The sequence below is a fragment of the Orcinus orca genome, chromosome 3 (genome assembly GCF_937001465.1).
Source record: "Orcinus orca chromosome 3, mOrcOrc1.1, whole genome shotgun sequence".
Lineage (NCBI taxonomy): Eukaryota > Metazoa > Chordata > Mammalia > Artiodactyla > Delphinidae > Orcinus > Orcinus orca.
The window spans coordinates 5,466,747-5,484,474 of record NC_064561.1 but is presented as its reverse complement, the minus strand read 5'-3'; the positions used below and the strand labels follow the sequence as shown (position 1 = coordinate 5,484,474).

Genomic DNA, 17,728 nt, shown 5'->3' with positions numbered 1-17,728 from the left:
GGGACAGACATTTCTATTCAATCCCAGGGCTCTTTCTTCCTGAGCCATGGTCCCCTCGGAACGTTTCCCGCTGCATCATGTTGGGAAGCCGTCTCCAGCTGATCTGAGTTAGCTCATGAGATGAAATCGATTTGTCATGCCTGCTCTAGCAAGAAGCCCTCATTTGCTAGCATGGGTCCCTAAGACCAAATGCAAGTACCCAGTGCCCACCTTTAGAGGGTCTCTAATGGTAGAACTTCAGGCTGTCTCTGTCCCTATATTGTACTTTGAGTTCCAGGGACCCCTGGGTGGCATGGTATAGAGGAGAAAACAAGGGGTTTGTGGTCAACCAGACTGTGTCCTTGCCTGGACCTGCCCCTAATGGCTGCACACCTTTGGGGAAGTCACCTCTCTGCGCCTCAGTTTCCTCACCTGGAAGGTGGGTGTGATGGTGCCCACCTTTCAGGGCCCGATCCTGGGGTGCTTGGTCACCTTCCTTCCCTCCAGGTAGGAGGGTGCCCTGGCTTGATCTTGGGTGTTGGATGGAGTCTTTTGCCGAGGGAGAAACAGGCACCCCCGACTCTCTCCCCCTGCCCCTTACACTGCAGCTAGAGCGCATCACCCCTGCGTATCTGAATCCCCACGTAGGTTACCCACCGCCTGCAGGAGGAAGGTCAAATGTCTTGGTCCAGCCACTGGTGTCCACCAGGATCTTCCTCCTGTGCCTTGTCCCTGCTGCTGCAGGACCCACTGCCTAAGAGCCCCCCATTCCTGTTGTAGGGCCGCCTGCCTAAAGACCTCATCCTATTCGCTCCAGAAACCTTCGTCCACCCCCCCATCTACGGTGCCTCTCTCCTGTGCACTGCATTGCACTGCCTTGTGTTGTACTGCACTGCACTGCATTGCCTTGGCATCTGGACTCCCTTCACTCCTCCACACCCCCTGCAAAAACATCCTGGGTCCTGCTGCAACCAGGGAGCTGAGGGGAGAGTGCCTGGAGGTGAAGCTGGAGGATGTGGGTGAAGGTGGAGGCGAGGAATCCAATGGAGGTGATACCCAGAGAGACTGAACAGCACGTTTGCGGTAAGAGCGATAGCAGTTTCAGGAAAGGCCAAGGTGGGGGTGGGGAGAGGGATGGCGATGCCTTTGGACAGTGGCAGTTAGGTCCTCATCCATTCCTTAGCTTGGGTCCCCTGTGGCTGGGTGACCCCATGTCTCATCTTGCTGGGGACAGTCCTGGTTTTTGCTACTGAGTCAAGTAATGATTAACAGTAGCCCACTGTCACCCTCCAAAGGGTACGGGTGGGGTGATCTATTTTGTGGCCACTCTGCCTATGACCATTGCAGCTGGCAGAGGGGAAGGGGTGAGGCTGTCCTTTTCTATCCTAACATGGGGTGAGCTGTCTGTACCCACTTCTGTTCCTTCTCCTCCCAGCTGTGTAAATACAAACACTGCCCCAAGTTTTGGGGGTGCTGACAGGTGTATAATTTGGGGAGCCTTCTTTAAGAAAACGAATACAAAATTGTGAACGCAAAATTGCTGGGGCTTTTGGAAGGTAGCAAGAACAGCAGAAAATAGCCAAGGCAGAAATAAACACATTTCATAAACAGATGAATGAAAAGGTATCACATGGGCATAAAAACCTCAAGGAGTCTGGAAAACATCTTGGCAATTCTTCAAAAAATTAAGCATAGAGTTGCCATACGACCCAGCCATTCCACTCCTAGGTCTATACCCAAGAGAATGGAAAACATAGATCCACCCAAAAAACTTGTACATGACAGTTCATGGCAGTATTATTCTCAATAATCAAAAGGTGGAAACAACCCAAATGTCCATAAACAGATGAATGGATACACAAAATGTGGTCCATCCATACGGTGGAATATTATTCAGTCATAATAAGGAATGGAGTTCTGGGAGTTCCCTGGCTGTCCAGTGGTTAGGACTTGCGCCTTCACTGCCAAAGGCCTGGGGTTCAATCCCTGGTTGGGGAACTAAGATCCCACAAGCAGCATGGCACAGCAAAAAAAAAAAAAAAAAAAAAAAAGAAGGAATGGAGTTCTGACACCTGCTATACCATGAACGAACCTTAAAGACGTGATGTGACATCACAGAAGTCAGCCACCAAAGACCACATGCTATGTGATTCCATTTATATGAAATGTTCAGAACAGGTAAATGCATAGAGGCAGAAAATAGATGAGTGATTGTCTAAGGCTGGGGAGAAATGGGAAACTCTGGGCTATGACTAAAGGATACAGATTTCTTTTGGGGGTGATGGAAATGTTCTAAAATGGATTGTGGTGGTGGTTGCACGACACATGGCTTGTGGGATCTCAGTTCCCTGATCAGGGATGGAACCCGGACCTGGCAGTGAAAGCGAAAGCACCAAGTCCTAACCACCGAACCGCCAGGGAATTCCCATCACTGCGAATATTCTAGAAACCATCACTACTTTCCCAGCTACTCTCCCAACCTGGTTGAGGGCCTCTGTTCCGCTGCCCTCATTCAACCTTGCATCTCCCGTGAGGCAGCTTCTATGACTCAGGGAAATATAGGACACGACAAGCAGGCTGTGAAGGACGAGAAAAGCCAGATGCGGGGTTGGGTCCTGGAGGCTGATGGGAGCTTGGAAGGGGAGGGGAAGCCGCCTGGAGGAGCCATCCCGTCCCTCAGCCGAGGCCCCAGGGGGCCTCAGGAGAGGATGCAGGGTCTGTCTGCTTCCCTGGGCAGGGACCTCACAGAGGCCTGAGGCCTCCTGCAGCCTGTAGAGGCCAGAGGCAGAACCTTGTGCCTTGCATCTGTGACCCTCAGAGTCTGGGATGCAAAGGCTAAAGGTGAAAGGCCAGGGCTGAGTTTATTCTTTGCATGGAAGCCTCTGACCCAGGAACAGGCCGGGCTTGACCCTGATGACAGGCTCCATTCTGATCTCAGTGTCACATGTTGAGCCTCAAACTTTGTGTCACAGAATGAGCCCCTAACCCAGGGTCATAGACTGAACCTCAACCTGATGTCACTGACGGAGCCCTGACTTTGGTGTCATGGACTGACTCCTGATCCTGGTATCATGGACTGAGTCCTGATCCTGGTGTCATGGACTGAGCCCTGATCCTGGTGTCATGGACTGAGTCCTGATCCTGGTGTCATGGACTGAGCCCTGATCCTGGTGTCATGGACTGAGTCCTGATCCTGGTGTCATGGACTGAGCCCTGATCCTGGTGTCATGGACTGAGTCCTGATCCTGGTGTCATAGACTGAGCCCTGATCCTGGTGTCATGGACTGAGTCCTGATCCTGGTGTCATGGACTGAGCCCTGATCCTGGTGTCATGGACTGAGCCCTGATCCTGGTGTCATGGACTGAGTCCTGATCCTGGTGTCATAGACTGAGCCCTGATCCTGGTGTCATGGACTGAGCCCTGATCCTGGTGTCATGGACTGAGCCCTGATCCTGGTGTCATGGACTGACTCCTGATCCTGATGTCATGTACTGACTCCTGATCCTGGTGTCATGGGTTGAGCCCTGATCCTGGTATCATGGACTGACTCCTGATCCTGGTGTCATGGACTGACTCCTGATCCTGGTGTCATGGGTTGAGCCCTGATCCTGGTATCATGGACTGACTCCTGATCCTGGTGTCATGGACTGAGCCCTGATCCTGGTGTCATGGACTGAGCCCTGATCCTAGTGTCATGGACTGAGCCCTGATCCTGGTGTCATGGACTGAGCCCTGATCCTGGTGTCATGGACTGAGCCCTGATCCTGGTGTCATGGACTGAGCCCTGGTCCTGGTGTCATGGACTGAGCCCTGATCCTGGTGTCATGGACTGAGCCCTGGTCCTGGTGTCATGGACTGAGCCCTGATCCTGGTGTCATGGACTGAGTTCCCAACCTAGAGCCACAATCTGAACCCCAACCCTCATCATGTGTTGAACCCTGACCCCGGGTACAGACTGAGCCTTAGTTCTGGTGACAGATTATCTCCTCCAAGCTCCAGACTTTGTCTCCAATGGCCTCTGCCTTTGTCTCCAGTGGTGACTGTCTGATATTCCCACCCGCGCTCCAATCTCAAGCTGTCAAGGCCAAACTCCTTGTTTTCCTTCCTCCTTCTGTGTCCCCATATCAGTGTGACTGCACCGTCTTCCCAGTGACCCTGCCAGAGACCCGGAGATGAGCCTTGCCTCCTTACTAGCCCTCAGGACACCAAGCCCTGTCAATGTCACCTCCCCGACATTTCTCTACTCCATCCTCTTTTCTTTTTGCCTCTGCTACTATCTTAATGTCAGCCTCCATTATAGCTCTTCCTACACAACCACAACTCTTGTTGGGATTTTCCTGCACAAACAATAGCCAACCACAATTGGCTTCTTCTGTCGCAGTAGCTGGTATGTCTTCTTGGCATGACATTTCAGAGAGTCACCCCCCTTCCTCTGGTCCTTACCCCTGGACTCCCCTTAGAATGACATTCGAGCCCTTTTCAGTCTACCCTCTCAACTCCCCACACACACCTGAGCCCCTAACTCAGTATTCTCCTGTGTGCCCCTGTGCTGTTCCCACCACCCTTTTCCACTCTTCCTGCCTTGGCAGCCGAGGACTTTTTCTCTGATCCTCTGCAGACCGTCTTAGCCAGAGGACTTTGGATTCGTCTGCACCCCTTTTCTACTCCCTGATGTACTTTAACTGGCTTACTTGTTCGCTTCTAGACCAGGAGTTTCACAGGCCAAATCTGACTCAACACCTGATTTTGTAAATAGAGTTTTAGTAGCACACGGCCACACCCATTCGTGTCCGTATTGTCTGACTGCTTTCATGCTACAACTGCGGAGTTCAGTAGTTGTATCAGAGACCATATGACCTGCAAATCTGAAGACACTTACTCTCTGGCCTTTTACAGAAAAGGTTTGCTGTCCCCCGCTCCAGATCATGAGGCAAGTTCTGTATCCAACACACTTTTACACCCCCAGGTCCCAAGTGGTAAAATCTTACATGTGTGGATCAGTTCCAATATGCCTTGCCTTGTGCTAAGCCTGTCATGTTCTTTGCATTCTTCTATCCTCACAACAACCCTCTGAGTCCCCACATTATGGAAGGGGAAACTGGCTCAGAGAGATGTACTGACTCATCCAAGGTCGTACTGGACTGGCAAGAGTCAGAGTTGGGATGTGAACCCAAGTATTTCTTGCTCCAAAGCAAGGGCTCACAACCACAAAGCCATCCTGTGGTGAGCAGATGAACGGATAGATGGGTGAATATATGGTTGGATGGAAGCGTGGACGGTGGTATGGATGAATGAATGAATTGTTGAATAGATGGACGAGTGGTTGGATAGTTGGCTAGCTGGCTGCCTGGCTGAAGGGAAAGTTGTCTGGCTGGGTGGTTGGATGAATGGATGGTTAAATAAATGGATGGATGGGTGGTTAGATGGATGGATGAGTAGATACTTAGATGGATGAATAGTTGGGTGGTTAGATGGATCGATGGGTGGGTGGATGGATGGATGCGTGGATACGTGATTGCATGGATGGATAGTTGACTGTCTGGTTGAACGGATGAATGGGTAGGTGGTTGGATGGATGGACGAGTAGATGGTTAGATGGACGAATGGATGGATGGATGTGTGCATGCAGGGATGGATGAATGGGTAGGTGGTTGGATGGATGGACGAGTAGATGGTTAGATGGACGAATGGATGGATGGATGTGTGCATGCAGGGATGGATGAATGGGTGGATAGCTGGGATAAGTGGTGTGTCAGTGTCCAGTGGCAGTGATGCATTACTTGGTATTCTGAGGGGATGAAGAGGGGAGAAACGTAGATAGAAAGAGGCAGAATTGTGGCAGAGAGGCCAGGCAAGAAGGACACCAAGTTGAGACACAGAACGCACACATTATATATACACTTATTATGTGCTAGGGAATGAGTGAAAAAGTATGGCCGAAATGGGTAATTGAGCACCTGAGGGGAAGGGCCAGTGGGGCTCTGCCCCAGGGAACTTCCTGCAGGTCCTAACCCCCCTTCCATAGTCTTGTCTGCCTCTCCAAATCCACTCCATTATTTTCCCAGGAGGTCCCATCTGGTGCCCAGACAGCCAGTTACAGAGGTTAAGAAGGGCACAGAAAGGCGAGAGAATGGAAGGACTCGGTTAGGGAGTCCCTCTCTGCGCCCCACCCCCATGCTTCTCGCTAAGGAGCCACCTCCCAGCCTGTATTCAAGTTCTAGGCAGTCTCTTCCCACAGCAGCCCCTGCAGCGTCAGCCATAAAAGGGTTTAAGAGTTCCCACTGGTTCCCACAGCTCATCCCCAACCTGTCGGCCTATAAGTCACAGCTTCAACCTTCCCGGGCAGGGAGGCAGGGTGGGCTGGGCGGCCAAGAGTGGGTAGACCTTCGTAAGGATCTGGGTCCCAGGTGGGATCCGAGGCTGATACCCTAATTCTCTAACATTACCATCCACTGGTGGATTAAAAAACCCTCCCCAAGCCCTCCAGCTGCCCACACTGGTAGCTTTGTTCACTGGTCAGAACACACCACAGAGGTAGCCTTGAGACACACCTGGTTTCAAATCCTGGCTCCCTCAGCATGTACTTGCCGTGTGACCCTGAGATCATCACTCCTCCGTTCTGAGCTGAACCTCACAAGGGCTCAGTAACTGGCAGCAATTCCCACCATTACGACTGCTCTTCCGTTGCATCTCAGTCCGCACGCCACCGTCTCCCTCCCCAGCCCCAGCCTCCAGGTCCCCCGATTCGATATTCCAGTCTCCTCCAGCACAGTGCCTGGCGCACGACAGGTCCTCAACCAGAGCGTACGTAATGAACAAGCTAACGAATCTTCTTATTGACTGCTCTCCTGCATGGAAACTCATTCGTGAACAAGTACCGGCTTATGCAGGGGGTACAGGGGGCTCCTATCACACTATCCCCCGTGCCCCATGGCCTTGGACACCATCTGGCTATCTTCCAGGACTAAACTCCTGCCGAGATTTAAGAAATGCCTTTTTGCAAAAGCAATTCACCCAGACCTTGGGGGATATGATACAAGGGTCTCTCCAGCTGCCACGTAGTAAACTGAAGTCCTGGGACCCGGGGGCTACCAGCCAATGTGTGTGTGTGTGTGTGTGTGTATGTGTGTGTGTGTGTTCTAGGGAGGTGTCTACCAGAATTTCTGGAAGTCTCAAACCTCCTTCCTTTTGCTGCCTCTCTGAACCTCTGTCCTGCAGCCATCCTGGAACAACTCGCGTCAGGAGCCCCCAGGAAGCCACCAGGCTACCCCGGTTCTAGGGTGGATTCTCCTTCTACAGATTTACCTCCCAAGACAAGATCCTGGCTGAGCCTGGGGACACGTTTCCTCTGAGACAAGAGGGACCCCACAAGTCTGTGATGTTCTGTTGGGGTCCCAGGGAACCAGAGATCATGAAATTTGGGGCTGGTTCAGGCAGACTCTGTGCCCCTGGGCTGAGGAAAGGCTTGGGGTGGGATGGTTGGGCAGGTTGTCCAGGGAGCCCTGCCTGGGTGGCCGGTACCCACTGCTCACTGCCTGCCCCCTTACCTCTCTTGAAGGCCCACCGCTTCAGCCAGAGCTTGGAGAGGGCCGGCCAGGTGTGGTTGAGCGCTGAGCTAGCCATGGGGGCCGTGTGTGCGAGCATGTGAGTGAACAGCAGGATGAAGAAGGCGATCGGCTGGGAATATCTGCCAGGACGGGGCTGCCAGCAAGAGGGGCGGAGCCTGTCTGCAGGGGCTGCCAGATACATCAGCTGATGGGAGCTTGGGGCTGGGGCAGGGGGGGCCCCAGGGACTCCAGCCTTGGAGGAGGCCAAGTCCTTAGTACTAACCCCCACCTCCCCTGCCTTATAGGCTTTTCACCCTGGCTGGACAAGACATTCCCAGGAGGAGCTGAAGGGTGCAGTGAGGGTTCCTCAGAAAACAAGTATAGACTGGGTCCTGAGGTGGACCTGGGTATGCGTGAATGTCTGAGTGTTTGTGTGTGTGTGTGTTTCATTGTCTCTGTGCTTTTGACAGTGTATTTGTGTGTTAGCACAGAGTGTGTGTTTTCAAGTCTTGAGTGTCAACTTGTCTATGGGGGGGGTGTGTATATAAGCATTTTAGGGTTTTTTTTCCCGGTTTCATTGCGATATAATTGACATATAGCACCGTATAAGATGAAGGTGTACAGCATAATGACTTGACTTACATATATGGTGAAATGATTACTACAGTAAGTGGAGTTAACTTCCATCATCTCATACAGATACCAAAAAAAAAAAAAAAAAGAGAGAAAATAATGTTTTGTTGTTGTTGTTCTGAGGAGAACTCTTAGGATTTACTGTCTTAGCAACTTTCAAACACACCATGCAGCAGTGTTAACTATAGTCACTATGCTGTACATTACATCCCCAGGACTTATTTATCTTATAACTAGAAGTTGATACATTTTGACCCTCTTTATCCAATTCCCCCACCCTCACCCCCTGCCTCTGATAACCACAAATCTGATCTCTTTTTCTATGAGTTTGGTGGTGGTGTTTTTTTTAATTTAATTAATTAATTAGTTTATTTATTTATTTTTGGCTGTGTTGGGTCTTCGTTGCTGTGTGCGGGCTTTCTCTAGCGGTGAGCGGGGGCTACTCTTCATTGTGGTGCATGGGCTTCTCATTGCGGTGGCTTCTCTTGTTGCGGAGCATGGGCTGTAGGTGCGTGGGCTTCAGTAGTTGTGGCGCATGGGCTCAGTAGTTGTGGCTCGCGGGCTCTAGAGTGCAGGCTCAGTAGTTGTGGCCCACGGGCTTGCTTGCTCCGTGGCATGTGGGATCTTCCCAGATCAGGGCTCGAACCCGTGTCCCCTGCATTGGCAGGTGGATTCTTAACCACTGTGCCACCAGGGAAGTCCCTGGTGGTGGTGTTTTCTTTTAGATTCCACATCTAAATGAGATCACACAGTATCTGTCTTTCTCTGTCTGACTTACTTCACTTAGCATAATGCCCTCAAAGTCTATCCATGTTGTTACAGATGGCAAGATTCCCCTCCTTTTTTTATGGCTGAATAATATTATCCTCGTAGTTTAAAAATCTCTGTGATCGTGTGTGTGTGTGTGTGTGTGTGTGTGTGTGTGTGTGTGTGTATCTGAATGCCTATCAGTATCTGTGGGGTTGGGTCTACATGACTCATCTGGGACTTGGGGAGATCTGAATCCGGTATTTGTGGGGGTTTTTGTATCTGCCTGGGTTTCTTTGTGTCTACTTTTGTGTCTTTATCTCTGTGTGCATCTGTGTGGGTGCCAGCCGGCGCCTGTCTGTACAAGTGCTGCCGCCTGGTGGTGGAAGCCTCCTTACTTGCATTTTCACTAATGCCTGAAAAATTCCTGGCTGTCCCTTCTCTCTTCAGTGACCTCTAAGCCTCCACCCTCCGTTCTCAAAGGGTTAGCCACAAGTCTGTCTTTACCTATACATACCTACTCGACTCCATCATCCACTGAAGTCTTTTTTTTTTTTTATTGCGGTACTCGGGCCTCTCACTGTTGTGGCCTCTCCCGTTGCGGAGCACAGGCTCCGGGCGCGCAGGCTCAGCGGCCATGGCTCACGGGCCCAGCCGCTCCGCGGCATGTGGGATCTTCCCGGACCGGGTCACGAACCCGTATCCCCTGCATCGGCAGGCGGACTCCCAACCACTGCGCCACCAGGGAAGCCCCACTGAAGTCTTATTTCCATCCCCTCCAGTCTTCTAGCTCTCTCTGGGGCTAAATCTAATGGGCACTTTTCAGTTTCCCCTTTACTGGACAAGTATGACCACTTTCTTCTTGAAATCCATTCCTCTCATGCCTTTTCTTCTTCTGTCTGCTCCTTCTCAGTATCCCTTCCTGACTCGGCTCCTCTTCCTTTCTCTGCCTGACCTTTAAACTCTGTGTTCCCAGGACTCTGTCCTTAGCCACTTCATGGTCTCCCCACTGGCCTTGGTGACCCCATCTGCACCTCTCTCATCACTTCCGCCATCCTATTATGATTAGGTGGCCTCCAACTCTTTCACTCACAAAAAGATATAAAAACACACACTCTAGACACCAACACCATCCAATACACTTCCCAGTGCATGTAGACAATGGCAAACATACACACGCAAATAGTCAGACATATGTTCACACACACACACAATTATACACAAACAGCCACATACATACATAGAAATCCAGATACCAGCTCAGGGAGATCTAAAAACTCACCTCCTCTGCTGTGCTCCAGGGTTTAATTCCTCATCTCCCACCACATACTTTTCCCTGGACAGACTACAGATGCCTCTTGGATCTTCCAGACCTTTGGGTGGAGAGCAGATATGAGAACTTCAGGGAAATTAAAAGCAGTGAGAAGCCAGGAGGGACCTCCATCAAACTGATGGCAACAAAGACAGGGACCCAGGAGCTCAGGAACAGAGAAACACAGTGAGTCAAGCACAGTTAGCAATGGAGGTTTGATAAAAATCTTGTGTTAAAAATACAACAGGGATACCTATTTCTAACGATGGCAGGCTACCTTACTGCAGATTTACCTTTCCACCAGGGTAAATCCAGCTAAAAAATCTGGATAAAATCAGAAGAAAAAAAAAAACACCCTCAATTTGAAGGCGTTGGCAGCCAAGGTTTGAGGTGTCAGAATCCTAGAGAGGTGAGGTAGACATAATGCAATGCTGGGTGTTTTTTTTTTTTTTTCCTTCCAAGCGAATTGTTGATATAAATGCAGTTCTTAAGTGTGAAGCAGACCAGAAAGGGGCTGAGAAACTGAGTGTAGCTTCTGGCAATCATCTGGGGCTGGAGAAATAGACATTGGAAGTCAGGGCTCACAAAGAGGAGAGAGCTGGGGTCACCAAAGACTACACCCTAGGAGCAAGGGGAGACCAGAAATGGACCAACCTTCACCCAGACCAAAATCCAGGTTCAAGTCAGCTTCATCCCTGATTAAAGTCACCTGCCTTTACTTTCACTACCTTCCAGAAGCAAAAAGGGAAACCTCTCTGGAGGGAAATAACACCATGAAGAACCACCAATGATATCTGCAGTTTTTCATAAACATTATCAGGCATTCAATCAAGATGGAAGCACAACAGAAGATAGTACCTCGTGACCTAAAATCAGAAGAAAAACCGACAATAGCAACAGACCCACAGAAGATACAGATACTGCAGTGAAAAGTACAGCAGAATGTGGCACAGGGATGGGTTGGTCTGGTGTAAAACATCACGGGGAAGAGATATTTCCAGGTATCCTCTCCACGGGCAGTATCAAGGGTACCCACTTAGTGGAAAGTTCTGATATATAGCCATCCCTCAGTACCTGCATGGGATTGGTTCCAGGACCTGCGGTGAATACCCACATCCTCAGATCTTCAAGTCCCATAGCTGGCCCTCCGCATCTACGGATCCAACCAACCACAGACCATAATCATAGCACGTGATCCGCAGTTAATTGAATCCACAGGCGCAGAACCTGTAGATGCGGAGGGTTGACTATGTAGTGAGTAGAAGTGGGAGGTGACTTCTGCTGCGGTTAACCCCCCAGTTTCTCTTATTTCACCAGGGCCAGGGTTGACCATGGTGTCGCTCGAGCACTAGGTTAGGAACCCGTGGTTCCCACCTTGAGCTGTCGAGCTGATTGTGATGTTGTGGGGAGGGGGGGAAGGCTGGGTGGATTTGCATGGGTGGGAGCCATTAGAGGCAGAGGGCCAAGTGCCCTTGAATGTCTCAGGTTAAAGTGTTCTGATTTTATTGTGTGTCTGTGCCAGAAGGAGGCTCTGATGGCATTTACCACTTGGATTGCCTCCTCTAACCTGACGCTAGTTCCTGTGAGTTGTAAATAGCCCCTTGGCCTGCCAAAGGGTGGTCTTCTGGTCCTGGATGGTAATAGTAGAAAGAGCTGGTGGAGAGTTTGAATGGAGGTGCAAGGTATGGAATGTGTTCCATCTTTTTTCTTAAAGATTCTCTTTTTGATGTGGACAATTTTCTAATTTTTTAAAATTTTATTATTATTTCTTTTTTTTTTTTTTTGCGGTACGTGGGCCTCTCACTGTTGTGGCCTCTCCTGTTGCGGAACACAGGCTCCGGACGCGCAGGCTCAGCGGCCATGGCTCACGGGCCCAGCCGCTCCGCGGCATGTGGGATCTTCCCGGACCGGGGCACGAACCCGTGTCCCCTGCATCGGCAGGCGGACTCTCAACCACTGCGCCACCAGGGAAGCCCTATTATTATTATTTTAAAATTTATTTTATTTATTTTTAACCGCCTTGGGTCTTCGTTACTGCGTGCGGGCTTTCTCTAGTTGCGGCGAGCGAGGGCTACTCTTTGTTGTGGTGCGCACACTTCTTATTGCAGTGGCTTCTCTTGTTGAGGAGCACGGGCTCTAGGTGTGTGGGCTTCAGTAGTTGTGGCGCACGGGCTTAGCTGCTCTGCGGCATGTGGGATCTTCCTGGACCAAGGATCAAACCCGTGTCCTCTGCGTTGGCAGGTGGACCGTTAACCACTGCACCACCAGGGAAGTCCCTGGACCATTTTTTTTTTTAAAGTCTTTATTGAATTTGCTACAATATTGCTTCTGTTCTATGTTTTTGGCTTTTTGGCCACGAGGTATGTGGGATCTCAGCTCCTGACCAGGGAATAGAACCCATACCCCCCCTGCATCGGAAGGCGAAGTCTTAACCACTAGACCACCAGGGAAGTCCCAGAATGTGTTCTATCTTTATAGAAGTGTTTGCCATCTTGGCAAGGATAGCCTCCATATTGGTGAGGGCATCTGTCATCTTGGTGAGAGTCTCCGCCATTTTAGTGAGGTCTTTTACCATCTTGTTGATGGGGGCTGCCATCTTGGTAAGGGTACTCTTGGTAAGGGTACTCTCTTGACACAACGGTGTCCTGACCCCTAGAAAGGGCAGATTCCAGGGAAGCCTCCAGGACAGCGTCCCATGAATCCATTAATGAACCCAGCAGAGATTGGCTGAGGCAAGAAGAACCACCCAGCTGACCCAACAAGTCATGAGCTAAACAATTGGATGAAGGGTGTCAAAAGATACAAACTTCAGCTGTAAGATAAATCAGTACTACTAGGGATGTAACGTACAACATGATAAATATAATGAACACTGTTGTATGTTATACATGGAAGCTGTCAAGAGAGTAAATCCTAAGCATTCTCATCACAAAAAAATTATTTTTCTATTTCTTTTTTTTTTTTTTTTTTTGCGGTACGCGGGCCTCTCACCACTGTGGCCTCTCCTGTTGAGGAGCACAGGCTCCAGACGCGCAGGCTCAGCGGCCATGGCTCACGGGCCCAGCCGCTCCGCGGCATGCGGGATCCTCCCGGACCGGGGCACAAACCCGTGTCCCCTGCATCGGCAGGCAGACTCCCAACCACTGCGCCACCAGAGAAGCCCCTTATTTTTCTATTTCTTTAACTTTGTATTTGTATGGGGCTAAGGCATCTTTGTTCACACAGTTGGGAAAACTCAAAGAGCTGGGGTTCCATGGGCATCTCTTTTCGTCTCTATGTGGTCTTTTCTCATAGTCTCTTCTGCATGTCATCCTCAGGGAAGCCAGATTTCTCACTTGGAGGCTCAGGGCTCCCAAGCGGGGGGAGAGAGAGACAGAGAGAGAGAGAGAGAGAGAGAGAGAGAGAGAGAGATAGCCAGGTATAAGTGGCCTTGTCCTTTATGATCTCACATTGCTTCTGCTAGACTTTATTAGTTGAGGGACCCATGAAGGTCTGCCCAAGTCCAGGCACAAGGGACTCCACCTTGATTCCACCTCTTGATGTGGAGAGGAGAGATTCTGGAAGAGCGTGTGGGCCTGGAGTCCGTGTGGGCAGGTGTAGGGACAGGCTAAGAGGATGGGTATGGGGAGGGGGTGCCAACTAGGGGGCCAGCTGTGGGGGTCATGCCAGTCTAAAGGCCAGGGATGAAGTAACAGCAACCCAAGCCAACATTTAACAAGAGCTTGTGTTGTGCCAGGCTCCAGTCCAACAGTTTTACATCAATAGCTCGTTTAGTCTTCTCAGCCACTCTATGGTGGGATGGTAGTAGTGACACTTCCATCACTCCCATTGTCCAAATGAGGAAACCGAGACACAAGGAGGGTAAGTAACAAACATCTTAAACACAGCCTCTTCTCAAATCACCTCCATCCCCTCATTCGAGTGGAAATCAGCACCTTGTCCTGGATTCCCTCTTAGCCTGAACCCCATCTAGAGCCACCGAATGGTCCCCAAGTCCTGTCCCTGGTCCTCCTCCTGCCTCTGTATCCTTCTTGCCCTGACCTGGTCCAGCCACCTTCATCTCCTGAGAGGGTCTCCCTTCCACCCAGTTGCTTCTCCAGGGGGGTGTGGTCCCAAGGGATCTTCTAAAATGAACCTCACTGCTGTGTTCCGATGCTTCTGTGGATGCTAAAACCCCACCCCTCTTGAGGAAGAGCCCACCTCAAGCAGAGTCCAAGGAGGTGGTTGCCATGTTTTTTACAAGTCTACCCCACATACTTCATAGAGATTGAGACCCACCATTAGTCCCTCTTTCTAGGTATGGCACAGAAAGTTCCTGAGGTTACACACTTGTGGCATGGGCAGGGATTGCTCAGGGAAGCCAGGTTTGGGGACAGAGACAGAATAAGAGAGAACAGGCGAGGCTGACAATGTTTCAGAGCACCTACTGCATGCCAGGCACTGTGCCATGATTTCACATGCAAGGTCTACAACGACCCTTTTACAGAGGAACAAACGGAAGCCCAGAGTGGTGACAGTGGTGTCCTGACCAACACCCCTCCCTGGAATGTGAAACTTACATGTCAGAGACCTGCCCCAGACTATAACTGATGGGAAAAGGGGAGCTCCAGGGAGGATTTGAATTCACTGTTAAAGGCAAAGAAAGATTCGATTTTGTGATGGAGTTCCTCTGCCGTTTAAGTCAGTATTGAGTGCTGTGTCGGGGGCTGGGGGGCCAGGGCGCATGTGGGGAATGTCCCAGACTAGATACACTGATGGGTTTGCGGTTGACATTCCACTGGTGCTTCAAGGTCCAGTGAAAAGCCTGCCTCTGCCGGGAAGCCTTCCCACAGGGACTCACTTGCGGTGGTGGCCAGGGAGCTCAAAGGTGGCTGGGAGTAGGGACGGCATTCCCTTGGCTGTCATTGGTTGTCAAACCCCTTCCTTAGAACCGCGGGTGACCCAGCCAGTGGAATTCTCCGTGGACAGTCCACTCTCTGAGTGCGGGCTTCAGGGCCTTCCCCGATGTGCCCCCTAGGCTAACCCCACCAGCTCCATCGTCCCTGGCCCCAGCCGTCCAGTCCAATTCACCCTCTCCTGGCTGTTCCTGGGCCACCCTCCCTGACCGCAGAGTGCCTGAAACCCGCCTGATGGCCTTGTTGGCACCCAGGGCAGGGAGGAAGCTGCAGGCCTGGGTGTGCCCTGCAGAAACCACAGCCTTCCCCACTCCACCTCGCCCCACCCCAGGCAGCCGGGGGAGCGAGACTCCCCTCGGTGGGCCACCGGGAGGGCTCCAACCAGGAGGGCTGCCCGGGGGGAGGGTCCTCCTTCTTGGATGACCTTGGAAGATCAGGGTGAGGCTCTCCTCAGGACTGGCTCTCAGACCTCAGTCTTAAGCGGGAATTTGTTTTGAATGTCAAACTCCCCAGTGCCACTCTTCGGATTCTGTTTCAGGGACGTCTGGGACCTCTCTCTTCACGCCAAATCTCTCGTTTAAGAAGCAAAGCGCCCCTGGCGACTCTGCCACGGGGAGCCTGATCCACCAACCCCCCCCCACCCCCCCACCATTCATCCCCTGTCCCTTGTTCCCTGTGCAGACTTTGGTTACAAGGGGCTCCATCTTTCTGTCTGGCTTTGTTGCCCATCGTGGACCCCACCCCCCTGAGGTATAAGTTCTTGCGACCACAGACTTTTGCAGAAGGGCAAGCAGCCTCCCCCCGCCCACTCGGGAAGCGGGCTGACCGGAAGGTGGACAGAAATCCTGGATGGTCTGTCTGCGGCCCCTCAGGCCTCCCCCGCAGACCCCACTGCCGCTCTGCCCCCGTTGGTCCACCTGTCCCCCACTCCCCAGTGATGGTCACTCACCAGATGGAGCCTTGCCCTCACCGCTGTGGGTATCCAGCTTGGCTACAAGCTCCTGCATCCTCCAGGACCCATGGCTTGGGCTTTGAGCCTGGGGGGGAGCATCTGTGGGCCAGAGCCCAGGGTAAACCACAGGGTGACCCAACTCTGCCCTAACTTCCTCTTCCACAATCGCCGCCTGCCTGGCTGGCTGACGCCTCCGCTCCCAGCCGGGGGCTGAGGCCGGGGTCTGCCTACAGCACAGGACTGGTTTTAGAAGAGGGAGCCCTCCTCTTTCGCCCAGACCTGTGCATGCAGGTGTCTTGAGGAGCTGGGGTAGGGGACGGGGCAGCGGGGGGGGGGGGGAGCCTCAGAACCCTCCCCCCACCCAGACAACTTCCTGCGGAACCAACTGCCGAAGAGGTACGGGGTGCTGGGGCCTCACCCGAGCACGTGGGTACACACACAGAGATGCACGGGGACACACCAGTCATGTGGATTCACGGAGACACAGGCACTCGTGCACACCCATGAACAGGCACTGGCGTGTGGGCACAACACGAGGTTACATGGGGCACATGGGTCCCCATGGTGTGTTGGTAAAGGGTTAACAACCACCTCTCTTGACCACACACACAAAAAGAGCCATGATGTGAGCATTTGCAGATCCCTGTGGTGTAAATACTCCCACCGTGGCTGATTTCAACTGCCAACCTGATGTTGTTTGGTGTGGGGTTACGAACAGATGCTCAGACTTGCCTCCCGCACGCCACTGGAGTGGGTACCCAGGCAAGTGGATTCTCTTGGAGAGACACGGGCCCCCAAACTCGCAGGTGCGTAGATAACTGTGGGTCTCGAAGACATGGGGGTGTGCAGACAGAGCGGTCTGCCTGCAGACACACCTGGGTGCGTGCAAGGCACACCTAGGCTCTTTTGCACTCAGAGACATGTGGGTGCATAGGCGCACACAACATAGTCATGGAGAGCCCGGGAACCACTCACGTGGGGACACACACCTGGATGCTGAGGCTAGAAGGAGCCTGTGACGGGACATGCGGGGCCAGCTGTCCTGGCTCACAGGAGCCTGTTCTTAAATGTTTAGGAATTTTGCCAGCAAGTCGTTAAAGACAGGCATCATAAAAATTTAATGATATGAATTTATGGTTAAATAAATTCTGTTCAGAACAAAAGTAACAACCACTTAAATCCATCACCTCGTACTTAATGCCACTGAACTGCACGCTTCAAAGTGGTTAAAGTGGTACATTTTGTGTCACGCTGTTTTACTGCAATAAAATAAAAACTCATCACTTCCTAATTATTTTGCTACATTTTTCTCTTACTTATGCTCTCTCTTTTTTTTTAAACATCTTCATTGGAGTATAATCGCTTTACAATGGTGTGTTAGTTTCTGCTTTACAACAAAATGAATCAGTTATATACATACATATGTTCCCATATCTCTTCCCTCTTGCGTCTCCCTCCCTCCCACCCTCCCTATCCCAACCCTCTAGGTGGTCACAAAGCATGGAGCTGATCTCCCTGTGCTATGCGGCTGCTTCCCACTAGCTATCTGGTAGTGTTTATCTGGCCATGCCACTCTCTCACTTCATCCCAGCTTACCCTTCCCCCTCCCTGTGTCCTCAAGTCCATTCTTTACATCTGCATCTTTATTCCTGTCCTGCCCCT

At 51.5% G+C, this 17,728-nt stretch overlaps 1 protein-coding gene across 4 annotated transcripts in view; it reads right to left on the bottom strand.

Annotated features, from left to right (window-relative positions):
• Positions 1-16,282, bottom strand: part of ARHGEF18 (Rho/Rac guanine nucleotide exchange factor 18) — a 95,076-nt gene extending 78,794 nt beyond the window's left edge. For 2 of the 4 annotated variants that reach the window (XM_033400933.2, XM_033400935.2), the window contains exon 1: positions 16,064-16,282. In XM_033400933.2, the coding sequence (XP_033256824.1) occupies positions 16,064-16,121 (58 nt within the window). In that variant the 5' untranslated portion in view covers positions 16,122-16,282. Of the gene's footprint in view, positions 1-10,189; positions 10,281-11,293; positions 11,998-16,063 lie in introns of those variants that run through there. The other 2 variants (XM_033400938.2, XM_033400939.2) reach the window with 2 other exon arrangements.
• Positions 16,283-17,728: the final 1,446 nt, after the last annotated feature.